We start from the raw sequence: 14,004 nt of genomic DNA on the forward strand, positions 1-14,004 counted from the left end.
AACACATAGGCTACCGAAAATTCTAGAAATAATTAAACTGAAACTACTGTTACTACACTAAAACACACACACAGTTTTGTGTGAATAACACTGTGTGATTTATAATACTCTAATAAAAGTATATTTAATAATGGGTCATACCTCATACATCAAACACACCTGAGATATCTCAAAAAGGTTATGTGATTAATCAGTCAATAAGCAAATAATGAATTATTCTACATAAAAGAAAAGGATATCAAAACATCATTTAGCCTGTGCTAGTGTTCAGGACAGGACATTCCCACAGTTCCTCCAAACACAACATATTAAAGCTAATGATATGTTTATAACTCATTAATACAACATTTCAACTGTTATAGAGATGTATAAGGCATCACTGTGCTGCCTGCTGATCCACTTGCCTCCCCTTCCTGAAACACCAAACATAACAATCAGATATATAAATAGACACACACACACACACACACACACACACACACACACACACACACATATATACTGTATATATATCTGATCAGGAGTGTATACAGTATAGACAGATAGACAGATAGTATGTGTTTGAGTGTGTGTACCTGTGTGTGTTGTTTAATCCACTGCAGTAGTGATGTCACTCGTGCATAAACTCCAGGTTTATTTGGCCGTGCACATCCATCACCCCAACTGACCACACCAGCCAGCCGCCAATCCCCATCAGCCATCTCACATACCAGGGGCCCCCCACTGTCCCCCTGCAGACACACACACACAAAATATCATAATATACACAAGTGTATATTAGTTACCATTCTCATCAATGAATAAAATTCATTTTTGAAATTCAAAAAAAGGGAACAAGATAGATAGTATGTTTTATCTTGCTATTAAATAAACTGGCTAGTGTTACAGTGAGCTTGCTAGCTTTTCTAATTACTGCTATCAGTGTTCTAAATAAATAAATAAATAAATAAAATCAGAAAATAAGGAAGTGTTTAACTGAGAGGCATTGAAAAAACTCACTACATATACAGCCTGAGGGTTAGAGTGAGATTTCATGTCATCAGTCTTGTTCTCCCAAGTACACACACACACACGTACACACTACACACTGAGCACTCTGTAGGATACACACTACACACTGAGCACTCTGTAGGATACACACTACACACTGAGCACTCTGTAGGATACACACTATACACTGAGCACTCTGTAGGATACACACTACACACTGAACACTCTGTAGGATACACACTACACACTGAGCACTCTGTAGGATACACACTACACACTGAGCACTCTGTAGGATACACACTACACACTGAGCACTCTGTAGGATACACACTACACACTGAACACTCTGTAGGATACACACTACACACTGAACACTCTGTAGGATACACACTACACACTGAACACTCTGTAGGATACACACTACACACTGAGCACTCTGTAGGATACACACTACACACTGAACACTCTGTAGGATACACACTACACACTGAACACTCTGTAGGATACACACTACACACTGAGCACTCTGTAGGATACACACTACACACTGAGCACTCTGTAGGATACACACTACACACTGAACACTCTGTAGGATACACACTACACACTGAGCACTCTGTAGGCTCCCTTTGTGGTGAACATTTGGAATGATGAGTAAATGATATGATGTAAAGATGAACATGTGAAATCCTCATGTGATTCTGCATGTTAATGAATTTCCTTTTCAAACAGGAAGTCAGAGTGATGGCATATTAAAGTGATCAACTGATTTACAGCCAATAACACTCCAGATATTCCAGGCCACACCCTGTCCATCTAAACACACCGGACAGTGGAAAAAAAGACACACACTTCTCTTCTACCAAATGAATGAAGTCTAGCTTTTGATCCTCCAGCAGAAGGGTGATGTTCAGAAGGGTGCGGCAAGAAAATGATGAGATTCAGCCAGATGGACTAACTAGCAATGGGATTGGTTAGTTAACACTAGCTTGCTAAGATAAATAAGATAAACAATTATTGAAAGACGTTATCAAAAATCTAACATAAAACACATTTGAAGGCATTGAATATATAAAAGGGAAATCATATTAAACAGCAACTTAATTTTGTCCATGGTCACTTGGGTTGTTGACCCTCGCCACTCAGTCTCAGGTATACTGTATTTCATTGGGTTAGCTGATTCCACTGGTGCAGGTGAGCTCTTGTGCCTTGATATCACCCAAATAAGACGCTTCAAATAGGACATTTATTCCAGACATCTGTATCATTTCCAGATGTCTTTCAGATATAATGTGCTGACTGGGATATCAGTACCTTCAGTTTAATAACACTGGGGTTCAAAGGGCTGAGGTCACTAATGAAAATGCTTCTGTTAAATTTTCATCCTGAATTTACTGATTTCTGTAAAACTACTGTGTAATAATGTCCACTGTTAAAAGGTCTAAATAAATAAAAGTGAACTGAAATATAAAATGGTAAATAACAAGCATGATGAAGGACACTTAGTCAACTTAGTAGTGGGCTAGGACACCTAATTACCTGGCAGGCATCGACTCCGCCCTTCATGTCCCCAGCGCAAAGCATTCTGGGAGTGATGTAGGAACCATAGACTGAGGAACGAGAGCACACTGTCTGATTAATAATTTGAACCTGTGCCTGTCTGAGCTGAGCCGACACTGAGCCTGCACACACACACACACACACACACACACACACACACACACACACACACACACACACACAGAGTATATAATATGTAGCATACAATGTACAATGTCTAGAGTGTAGTGTACAGTGTGTAGTGTGTAGTGTATAGTGTATAGTGTGTAGTGTGTAGTGTGTACTGTAAAGTGTATAGTGTATAGTGTACAGTGTATAGTGTATAGTGTACAGTGTATAGTGTATAGTGTATAGTGTACAGTGTGTAGTGTGTACTGTAAAGTGTATAGTGTATAGTGTGTAGTGTACAGTGTGTAGTGTATAGTGTATAGTGTATAGTGTGTAGTGTATAGTGTACAGTGTGTAGTGTATAGTGTGTAGTGTATAGTGTACAGTGTGTAGTGTATAGTGTATAGTGTGTAGTGTATAGTGTGTAGTGTACAGTGTGTAGTGTATAGTGTATAGTGTATAGTGTGTAGTGTATAGTGTGTAGTGTACAGTGTGTAGTGTATAGTGTATAGTGTACAGTGTGTAGTGTATAGTGTGTAGTGTACAGTGTGTAGTGTATAGTGTGTAGTGTACAGTGTGTAGTGTATAGTGTGTAGTGTACAGTGTGTAGTGTATAGTGTATAGTGTACAGTGTGTAGTGTGTAGTGTATAGTGTACAGTGTGTAGTGTATAGTGTATAGTGTATAGTGTACAGTGTACAGTGTGTAGTGTATAGTGTATAGTGTACAGTGTGTAGTGTATAGTGTGTAGTGTACAGTGTGTAGTGTACAGTGTGTAGTGTACAGTGTGTAGTGTGTAGTGTATAGTGTATAGTGTATAGTGTACAGTGTGTAGTGTATAGTGTGTAGTGTACAGTGTGTAGTGTATAGTGTGTAGTGTACAGTGTGTAGTGTATAGTGTATAGTGTACAGTGTGTAGTGTGTAGTGTATAGTGTATAGTGTACAGTGTGTAGTGTATAGTGTATAGTGTATAGTGTACAGTGTGTAGTGTATAGTGTATAGTGTATAGTGTACAGTGTGTAGTGTATAGTGTGTAGTGTACAGTGTGTAGTGTATAGTGTACAGTGTGTAGTGTATAGTGTGTAGTGTACAGTGTGTAGTGTATAGTGTACAGTGTGTAGTGTATAGTGTATAGTGTACAGTGTGTAGTGTGTAGTGTATAGTGTGTAGTGTACAGTGTGTAGTGTATAGTGTATAGTGTGTAGTGTATAGTGTATAGTGTATAGTGTACAGTGTGTAGTGTATAGTGTATAGTGTATAGTGTGTAGTGTACAGTGTGTAGTGTATAGTGTATAGTGTGTAGTGTACAGTGTGTAGTGTATAGTGTACAGTGTGTAGTGTATAGTGTATAGTGTATAGTGTACAGTGTGTAGTGTATAGTGTGTAGTGTACAGTGTGTAGTGTATAGTGTATAGTGTACAGTGTGTAGTGTGTAGTGTGTAGTGTATAGTGTATAGTGTACAGTGTGTAGTGTATAGTGTATAGTGTATAGTGTGTAGTGTACAGTGTGTAGTGTATAGTGTATAGTGTATAGTGTGTAGTGTACAGTGTGTAGTGTATAGTGTACAGTGTGTAGTGTATAGTGTACAGTGTGTAGTGTACAGTGTGTAGTGTATAGTGTATAGTGTGTAGTGTACAGTGTGTAGTGTATAGTGTATAGTGTGTAGTGTATAGTGTATAGTGTACAGTGTGTAGTGTATAGTGTGTAGTGTATAGTGTGTAGTGTATAGTGTATAGTGTACAGTGTGTAGTGTATAGTGTACAGTGTGTAGTGTATAGTGTATAGTGTGTAGTGTACAGTGTGTAGTGTACAGTGTGTAGTGTATAGTGTACAGTGTGTAGTGTACAGTGTGTAGTGTATAGTGTATAGTGTGTAGTGTACAGTGTGTAGTGTATAGTGTATAGTGTGTAGTGTACAGTGTGTAGTGTATAGTGTATAGTGTGTACTGTAAAGTGTATAGTGTATAGTGTACAGTGTATAGTGTGTAGTGTATAGTGTATAGTGTATAGTGTGTAGTGTATAGTGTGTACTGTACAGTGTGTAGTGTATAGTGTATAGTGTACAGTGTGTAGTGTATAGTGTATAGTGTATAGTGTGTAGTGTACAGTGTGTAGTGTATAGTGTATAGTGTATAGTGTACAGTGTGTAGTGTATAGTGTATAGTGTATAGTGTGTAGTGTACAGTGTGTAGTGTATAGTGTATAGTGTATAGTGTACAGTGTGTAGTGTATAGTGTATAGTGTACAGTGTGTAGTGTATAGTGTGTAGTGTATAGTGTGTAGTGTATAGTGTATAGTGTGTAGTGTACAGTGTGTAGTGTATAGTGTGTAGTGTACAGTGTGTAGTGTATAGTGTGTAGTGTATAGTGTGTAGTGTATAGTGTGTAGTGTACAGTGTATAGTGTATAGTGTATAGTGTACAGTGTGTAGTGTATAGTGTATAGTGTACAGTGTGTGGTGTATAGTGTACAGTGTATAGTGTACAGTGTGTAGTGTATAGTGTACAGTGTGTAGTGAACAGTGTGTACTGTAAAGTGTATAGTGTATAGTGTATAGTGTACAGTGTGTAGTGTATAGTGTGTAGTGTACAGTGTGTAGTGTATAGTGTGTAGTGTATAGTGTATAGTGTGTAGTGTACAGTGTGTAGTGTATAGTGTGTAGTGTACAGTGTGTAGTGTATAGTGTATAGTGTACAGTGTGTAGTGTATAGTGTATAGTGTACAGTGTGTGGTGTGTACTGTAAAGTGTGTAGTGTATAGTGTACAGTGTATAGTGTACAGTGTGTAGTGTATAGTGTGTAGTGTACAGTGTGTAGTGTATAGTGTATAGTGTGTACTGTAAAGTGTATAGTGTATAGTGTACAGTGTATAGTGTATAGTGTATAGTGTGTAGTGTATAGTGTATAGTGTGTAGTGTACAGTGTGTAGTGTATAGTGTATAGTGTATAGTGTGTAGTGTATAGTGTATAGTGTACAGTGTGTAGTGTATAGTGTATAGTGTGTAGTGTATAGTGTATAGTGTACAGTGTGTAGTGTATAGTGTATAGTGTACAGTGTACAGTGTACAGTGTGTAGTGTATAGTGTGTAGTGCATAGTGTATAGTGTATAGTGTATAGTGTGTAGTGTATAGTGTATAGTGTACAGTGTACAGTGTGTAGTGTACAGTGTGTAGTGTATAGTGTGTAGTGTACAGTATGTAGTGTATAGTGTACAGTGTGTAGTGTATAGTGTGTAGTGTATAGTGTATAGTGTACAGTGTACAGTGTGCAGTGTGTAGTGTGCAGTGTATAGTGTACAGTGTGTAGTGTATAGTGTGTAGTGTATAGTGTATAGTGTACAGTGTACAGTGTGCAGTGTGTAGTGTGCAGTGTATAGTGTACAGTGTGTAGTGTATAGTGTGTAGTGTACAGTGTGTATTGTATAGTGTCTAGTGTACAGTATGTAGTGTATAGTGTACAGTGTGTAGTATTTGTACCTCCTTCATGGGTGGAGCCCCACCCTGTGACCCAGCAGGACAAGCCGACAGGGAATGATTGAGGAACAACTGGCAAACACACAGGTCGCACACTGTCTATACACACACACACACACACACACACACTGTCAAAACGCTAAGCTAATGACAAGATGAAGATGAAAACACTTGACATCACAATGTTAAACAGACACACACACACACAGCTCACCCCCCATCCTCATGGCAGTGTGTGTGAGCAGCAGGCCAAGGTCGTAGTCATTGGTTTCTTTTGAGTATTTGGGGTGTGTTAGTATGCGCAGTGTGTTGTAGCGCTGACCGTGTGACAAATCAGACACCATGACTGTATTGACCACAACCTGCCAATCAGCTTCCAGCGTTAGTTCATACCTCAGAGAGACAGAAACATTATGGGATTGAGTCATATATATATATATATATTTATATATGTGTGTGTGTGTGTGTGTGTGTGTTACTCAGTGAAGCAGTGAGCAGCAGTTATGACCCAGTTTGGGGTAATTATTGCCCCCCCACACATGTGCTGGCCTCTCCACTGCAGGCTGGCCTGCCATGCCCATTGGCCATGCCGGGCCACACTCCCGCCCACGATCCGCTCCAAAACCTCCACTGGACCAGTGCAGTCTGGGAAAACACACATACACAAACATTGTTCACTCTCTCTTTTATATAAATTGTGCTTTAGTGTTGAGAATGAAGTGTACACTACCTGAGGAAGTGGTCAATGTTTGATTAACAGGAAGTTCAGGTAAGTATGAAGGCACTGGCATCAGGCTGCAGTTCCACTTTCTGTCACAGGAGCTACTGTTGTTTCTCATTTTTGTCGGGAAAGACACAAACCTCACTAACAGGGACAGAAAGACTAGATATCAGCTCAGTCCCAGATCATTGTTCCTCTTACAGTTATTATTAATCATTAATACGAAGGCAATGTTTATTTTTGTTCATATATATATACATATATACAGATCAGCCATAACATTATTGTATATACATAACATTTTGGCTCAAAGTTGATGTTAGAAGCAGGAAAAATGGACAAGTGTAAGGATTTGAGCGAGTTTGACCAAAAGGACCAAATTGTGATGGCTAGACCATAGCATAGCATCTCCAAAACTGCAGCTCTTGTGGGGTGTTCCCGGTCTGCAGTGGTCAGTATCTATCAGGAAGGAACAGTGGTGAACCGGAGACAGGGTCATGGGCGGTCAAGGCTCATTGATGCACGTGGGGAGAGAAGGCTGGCCCGTGTGATCCGATCCAACAGACGAGCTACTGTTGCTCAAACTGCTGAAGAAGTTAATGCTGGTTCTGATAAAAAGGGGTCAGAACGTGTCAGGACGTTTGGGACCGCATAGCTGCAGACCAGTCAGGGTGCCCATGCTGACTCCTGTGCAACCCAGAAAGCACCAACAATGGGCACATGAGCATCAGAACTGGACCATGGAGCAATGGGAGAAGGTGGCCTGGTCTGATGAATCACGTTTTCTTTTACATCACGTGGATCAACAACACATAGCACCAGGATGCACTATGGGAAGAAGGTGAGGCGGTGGAGGCAGTGTCCAGCTTTGGTCAGTGTTCTGCTGGGAAACCTGGGGTTCTGCCATCCATGTGGATGTTCCTTTGACACGTACCACCTACCTAAGCATTGTTGCAGACCATCTACACCCTTTCATGGAAACGGTATTCCCTGATGGCTGTGGCCTCTTTCAGCAGGATAATGCACCGTGACACAAAGCAGAAATGGTTCAGGAATGGTTTGATGACCACAATATCCAGTTTGAGGTGTTGACTCCACCTCCAAATCCCCCAGATCTCAATCCAATCCAGCATCTGTGGGATGTTCTGGACAAACAAGTCCCATCCATGAAGGTCAGACCTCACAACTTACAGGACTTAAAGGATCTGCTGCTAACATCTCAGCACACCTTCCGGGATCTAGTGGAGTCCATGCCTTGATGGGTCAGGGCTGTTTTGGCAGCAAAAGTGGGACCAACACAATATTAGGCAGTTGGTCATAATGTTATGGCTGGTCGGTGTAAATAATTCTAAATATCAACTGTATAACAATCAATATGTTGTGATTGTAATGCTAATACACCACATACTGTACTGAATATGGAATTTCTGAAATAGAGAATGTGATTATAATTCTTAAATAATGTGTTTACCTGTAACAATGATGATGATGCTGACGATGATGAAGAATGCAATCAGAGCTGTAATTAATGCCAAGCGAGATGGACACGCAGGCCACAGTCTAAACACACACACAGCTGGACAGGAAAACAATAGACTCCTATTTATTTATCTATTACTCATCCAGTTATTGCTTTCTGTTTGTAAACTCAGGTAACAGTGATTAGGGAAAGTACCTGACTCTCCATCAGCAGCTCCTTTACACAGATCAGCACCACCTACTGGGTCAAGGTCAAAGGTCATCTGCTGAGGATGGAGGGATTCACCAAGCAAGTGAAGCTGAAGTGTGTCTAGAGCATACTGAGAGGTGGAGGTGGTTGGAGAATTGAGGATAGAAGTGGGGTTGGGCATGAGGGCAGGGCTTTCAGGGGGAAGTGGGAGGGGCAGTGGCATTGTGGCAAAGGAATTCTGGCAGGTGGGGTTTAATGACAGAGTAGACGGAAGTGTTAGAGCTTTGTGAGGGGGTGGAGATGTGTGAGGAGGTGAGGCTGTCTGAGGAGGTGGGGCTGTGTGAGAGGGTGGGGATGTTTGAGGAGGTGAGGCTGCGTGAGGAGGTTGGGCTGTGTGAGAGGGTGGGGATGTTTGAGGGGGTGTTGGTGATGAGTGAGGTGGTTTGTAAGGGGGTGGGGATGTGTGAGGAGGTGGGGATGTGTCTGGAGCTAAATTGGAGGCGTTTGTAGAAGGGGTAAAGCTGAGCTGAGCTGTATTTAAAGCCATGGATGGAGGTTTTCCTGTTGGTGAAGGTGAGGTTATAAGTACAGATATATTGAAGGTGAGGTTATAAGTACAGATACAGATACAGATACAGATACATTTGAAGGAGGAGCTGATTTGGGGGCGTGGCTTTAATCTGAAGAAAGAAATCATTTATATGCATTTATGTTCAACAGAATTCAATAGAAATATAAAGAGTTTAAAAAAATGTAGATACAATTTTAAATATTATTTAAATACCTGCATCACCATTAAATTTTTATTTGTAATGTTCATTCATCTATTTAATCTTTTAATCTAATTTTATATTTTTATAAATAATATAAATAGATTTTTATAATATTCACAGACTTACATTTCATTTGAGTTTCATTTCATTCTAGTTAAAAGTAATCACACACACACACACACACACACACAAACACACACACAGTGATTAATTGATGATTTTGTAATTAAATTAATAAATTTGTACAGTGTTTGTGTTAATTCTGTCCCTATTGACCCAGCATACTCAGTATGTGAACCCTTATATAGTAGTGGTTTCCTGTTGTGTGACTCGGTTACCTCCTTCACAAAAAATAATTTCAAAATGTTTAAGCCCTAAATGTTGATAGTTTTAAACTTCTACAGCCTTCTACAACACCACATTTGTGACTGTGATTATTTTTTAATTCTTATTAGTAAATATTTTAGGCACCAAAAACATGAGGGTTTCACAGCAAAACATACTTTGAGTGGATGCTAAGGCAGGTAACAGAGCTCTACAGTAAAGCAGTGTTTGTGTGTGTGTGTGTGTGTGTGTGTGTGTAAATGCAGTCCACACACTGTGAGATGAATGAGTGAGTTGTCACCCAAATGAGGATGGGTTCCCTTTTGAGTTTGGTTCCTCTCAAGGTTTCTTCCTCATACCATCTAAGGGAGTTTTTCCTTGCCACAGTCGCCTCAGTCACCTCAGGCTTGCTCACTTGGGATAACATCTAGGACTGTCTGTCTGTCTGTCTGTCTGTCTGTTTATATGTTTGTTGTTTTCTTATGTCGTTTCTCATGTAAAGCTGCTTTGAGACAATGCTCTTTGTTAAAAGCGCTATACAAATAAAATTGAATTGAACTGAATTGAATTGTACAGAGACAACAATAAATCAGTCATTTTATACTTCAGTAAGCTTACAGTCACAGAACAAACTTTCTGTGTCTTATTGTACACAAAAGCTATGTTCTCACATCTGTTTTTAATAAATAAATAAATAAATAAGTTGTGAAGATTTCCAGCAATTAACTGAAAACAAGCAGGCTGAAAAATGTTCTGAAATTTAAACTGAAAATGAATTTGAATTGAATTCAAGGTGAGTTTACCTGCAGCATCACGAAGAGCTCTGCACCGCACAGGGATGTGTGTGTGTGTGTGTGTGTGTGTGTGTGTGTTCTTCTGAGAAGATTCCCTGTTGAGTCTGTGAGTTTTTTTATAAAATCCTTTGAAATGCACCTTGAAGATAAAAAAACAACTCAAAGACAAATAACATACCAGCTGTCTCACTCCCAGGGTTATCACACTTTACTCAAAGTTCTTCTGTTCTCTCTCTCTCTCTCTTCTAGATATCCTTCCACCCCCCTTGCCTCATCTTATCTGTCTCCATGTCTTCTGTGTATGTGTAACAGAGCTCTGTGTGTGTGTGTAACAGAGCTCTGTGTGTGTATGTGTAACAGAGCTCTGTGTGTGTGTGTAACAGAGCTCTGTGTGTGTGTGTAACAGAGCTCTGTGTGTGTATGTGTAACAGAGCTCTGTGTGTGTGTGTAACAGAGCTCTGTGTGTGTGTGTGTAACAGAGCTCTGTGTGTGTGTGTGTAACAGAGCTCTGTGTGTGTGTGTAACAGAGAGCTGTGCCTCACACACTAAAATATTCATGAGTGCAGGTCAGTGTATGTGGATGTGTGGATCATGTACATGCTCAATGGGGTCAAAGCCCTTACAAAGACCCTAGTTATGGACCGTCCACAGTCTCAGTGTTTGAGTTTTTTGTTGTTGTTAGTTTTTCTTAGGTAAAGGAGCAGATCTGAAGGTTCATGGTCATAGAGTGTTTGGTGACTGGGATGTTTGGATGCTGTCATCTTACCACCCTCACATGGTCACTCAGGTCACTGACTGTGAAGTGGTTGGACACTTTATGTCCCGGGAAGCCTTCATGTCTGTGACCTTCTGGCTCTCCCTTTTAGTTATGATGTCATATCTAGTCTTGCCGGAGTCCCTGCCTGCACTTTACACATAATTCTACATTGATTGTCTTTAACTATTACTTAATCATACCCAATATTCTGTAATCCCTCACTGGTGCTGAACGATGGCTAGTGTAAACTTTGCCATGAGATGACCGTGGCTTTTGTGACCCTAAAGACTGCACTTACTGAAAATGTCACTTTTTTATGGGCTCTAAATTCTAATGAAGTGCAAATGCTTGTGCTGAAGAAAATTTCAACACACACAGTATTGCTTGGTGACTTTGTGTTTAGTCCAGAACAATCAGTAACACTGCATGTGATGGTCACATAAGCACTTTTTAAACAAAGGCATAAGCAAAGAGTGTACTTTAGCGAGGGAGCACGAGAAGTACAGAAACTTTACACACAGGAGTGTTGAAAAATCTCAACACCTTTACTCTGACAGCACTGCTTAAGAAGACGACTTTATTGTCACAGATACATTACAGCACAGATATCATATCATACCCCAACTGTGGGGTCAGAGCGCAGGGTCAGCCATGATGCAGTGTCCCTGGAGCAGAGAGGGTTAAGGGTCTTGATGTGTGGTATAGCAAAGGTATAAGCAAATTTATCATCTCTGTATGGGCTACACCAACCACCTCTTTAGATTTTTTAGCCATTTTGTCCGAAAATGTTTTCCTAATTTTCCCTCGTCTCCTCCTCTCCAACAGTGGGAAAGTTTGCTTACTTTTAATTCGCAACAAAAAGGTGCTGTTTTTGAGATCTATAAACGTATTCTGGATTTTTGTGATCAAACTTCCTCCCAAACAAAGGCTGCCTCGGAGGAGGGACTGGGACTTCAGCTTGGGGACAAGTGGTGGGATAGTGTTGTGATTGGTTTATGTCGTGTGTCATGTCCTTGGCGCGCACTTGTCCAGTACGGTCATTTACAGGGTGCATTTTTCTAAATATAGACTGGCTCAACTTTAGATGTTGAGGATAAATGTGACAGATGCTCTAACTCACAATGTCACCTGAGTCACATGTTTTTTTTCTGTCCATGACCATGTCATTTTTGGTCAGGTTATTTCAGTACAGTGTCCACTACACTGGGAGTACATTTGCAACCCTGACCATTGATTGCCATTTTGGACTTCCGGATTAAGCTAAACCGAATCTCAGTTAAAGTTTGTTCTCTTTACTATTTTTTTTAATTGTCAGATTACTGTTATTATTATTAGTAGTAGTATTGTTATTATTTTACTTTACTCCTTTTTCATGTAAAACCAAAATGGGATTCTGTAATGTTCATCATTATGTGACTCATGTTTGTTACCAATAAAAAGACTTTGCAAAAAAAAAAATGAAAAGAAATCAGGGGCCCAACTGTGGCAGCTTGGCGGTGCTTGAACCCTGAACACCAGCCCAGAGCATTAAAACACACTGACCCATAGCAAATATTAAAAAATGAAATGGAACAGAAATAAAATGAGCTGGACATTAGATTTACTACTGCTGAGGAACATGCATTTAAGCATCTCTCTCTTGTACACACACACACACACACACACACACACACACACACACACACACACACACACGCTTTTCATTTGAAGCAAATCACAGATCAATAAACTAAAGGAAATAATATTAACTTCTTAACACAATTATATTAACACAGAAACGTAAACCCAGTGTATGTGTTCATGAACTTTATTAATCTAAGAGAATTACACCTACACTCTAACATCATTACTTAGAAATTAAACAGAATCCCTGACACATTAAGGTAGAGAGAAACAGATACTCACACACACACACACACACCCCCCCCATTCCTCCACTAATTACTCATCACACTTCATCACACACATCCATGTCATATAATGTTTGTTTAATTTAATGTTACATTCTATTAAAACACCAGTGCATGATGATGGAGTCATCACGTGTGTGTGTGTGTAACACAAAGATATTAAATTGAAGAATGTGATGCTTCTAAAAATGATTCCCTTCCCCCTCACTGCAGTGTGTGTTCAGGGCACTGCAGTGTGTGTTCAGGGCACTACAGTGTGTGTTCAGGGCACTACAGTGTAGGGTTGGTAGGGTAACATCTTCTGTCTATCATTAATAGCAAAAATCCATGTGGGCTTCACAAAACTCAGATTCTCATTCTCCATCAGAGCCTGAGAGAGAGAGAGAAAGAGAGAGAGAGAGAGAGACAGAAACAGAAAGAGAGAGACAAACAAATTGTTCATTTGTCTGTATTTTTTCTGTCTGTAATATGGATATAGATACGATGATTAGCCAAAACATTATGATCACCTCATATATACAGCTCTAGAAAAAAATAAGAGCCCTCTGCAAAATAATGAGTTTCTTGTGTTTTTTTCTTCCAGGGTCATGTATTGGTGAGATGAAGAGTTTTGTTTGATTTTTTGTGAACTGCTGACAATATTTCTCCTGAATTCAAAATATAACTATTGTTATTTAGAGTGTATATTTAAAGGAAATGACATCACATCAAAATAACCCCAGATCATGCAGGATTACAGAGCTTTAATAACTCAAATAAAACAAAATGTAAATAATCTGTAAACAGATTGTGTTAATGCTTTGTGTAAATAACATTAAGAGATCAGTATTTGGTGGAATAACCCCGATCTGCATGGGTTTTGGCTCCATGATCTCCACCAGTTTCTCACATTACTGTTGGGGAACTTTATACCACTCTCACTGCAA

General features: G+C 39.7%; 2 protein-coding genes across 6 annotated transcripts in view; both read right to left on the reverse strand.

Moving 5' to 3' along the window:
• LOC131344260 (transmembrane protease serine 5-like) overlaps positions 1 to 8,921 on the reverse strand; it is an 8,935-nt gene extending 14 nt beyond the window's left edge. Inside the window, exons 1-8 of one of the 2 annotated variants that reach the window (XM_058376385.1) lie at positions 8,527 to 8,921; positions 8,323 to 8,427; positions 6,861 to 6,995; positions 6,345 to 6,775; positions 6,134 to 6,229; positions 2,530 to 2,672; positions 576 to 731; positions 1 to 413 (exon numbers count right to left, since the gene is read on the reverse strand). The exon at positions 1 to 413 is cut by the window's left edge and continues 14 nt beyond it. In XM_058376385.1, the coding sequence (XP_058232368.1) occupies positions 357 to 413; positions 576 to 731; positions 2,530 to 2,672; positions 6,134 to 6,229; positions 6,345 to 6,558 (666 nt within the window). In that variant the 5' untranslated portion in view covers positions 6,559 to 6,775; positions 6,861 to 6,995; positions 8,323 to 8,427; positions 8,527 to 8,921 and the 3' untranslated portion in view covers positions 1 to 356. Of the gene's footprint in view, positions 414 to 575; positions 732 to 2,529; positions 2,673 to 6,133; positions 6,230 to 6,344; positions 6,776 to 6,860; positions 7,003 to 8,322; positions 8,428 to 8,526 lie in introns of those variants that run through there. The other variant, XM_058376386.1, reaches the window with a different exon arrangement.
• A 2,829-nt stretch (positions 8,922 to 11,750) lies between these two features.
• Positions 11,751 to 14,004, reverse strand: part of xrcc1 (X-ray repair complementing defective repair in Chinese hamster cells 1) — a 29,269-nt gene continuing 27,015 nt past the window's right edge. For 3 of the 4 annotated variants that reach the window (XM_058376731.1, XM_058376732.1, XM_058376730.1), the window contains exon 18: positions 11,751 to 13,448. In XM_058376731.1, the coding sequence (XP_058232714.1) occupies positions 13,341 to 13,448 (108 nt within the window). In that variant the 3' untranslated portion in view covers positions 11,751 to 13,340. The remainder of the gene's footprint in view (positions 13,449 to 14,004) is intronic. The other variant, XM_058376729.1, reaches the window with a different exon arrangement.

This window comes from Hemibagrus wyckioides, linkage group LG23 (genome assembly GCF_019097595.1).
Source record: "Hemibagrus wyckioides isolate EC202008001 linkage group LG23, SWU_Hwy_1.0, whole genome shotgun sequence".
Classification (NCBI taxonomy): domain Eukaryota; kingdom Metazoa; phylum Chordata; class Actinopteri; order Siluriformes; family Bagridae; genus Hemibagrus; species Hemibagrus wyckioides.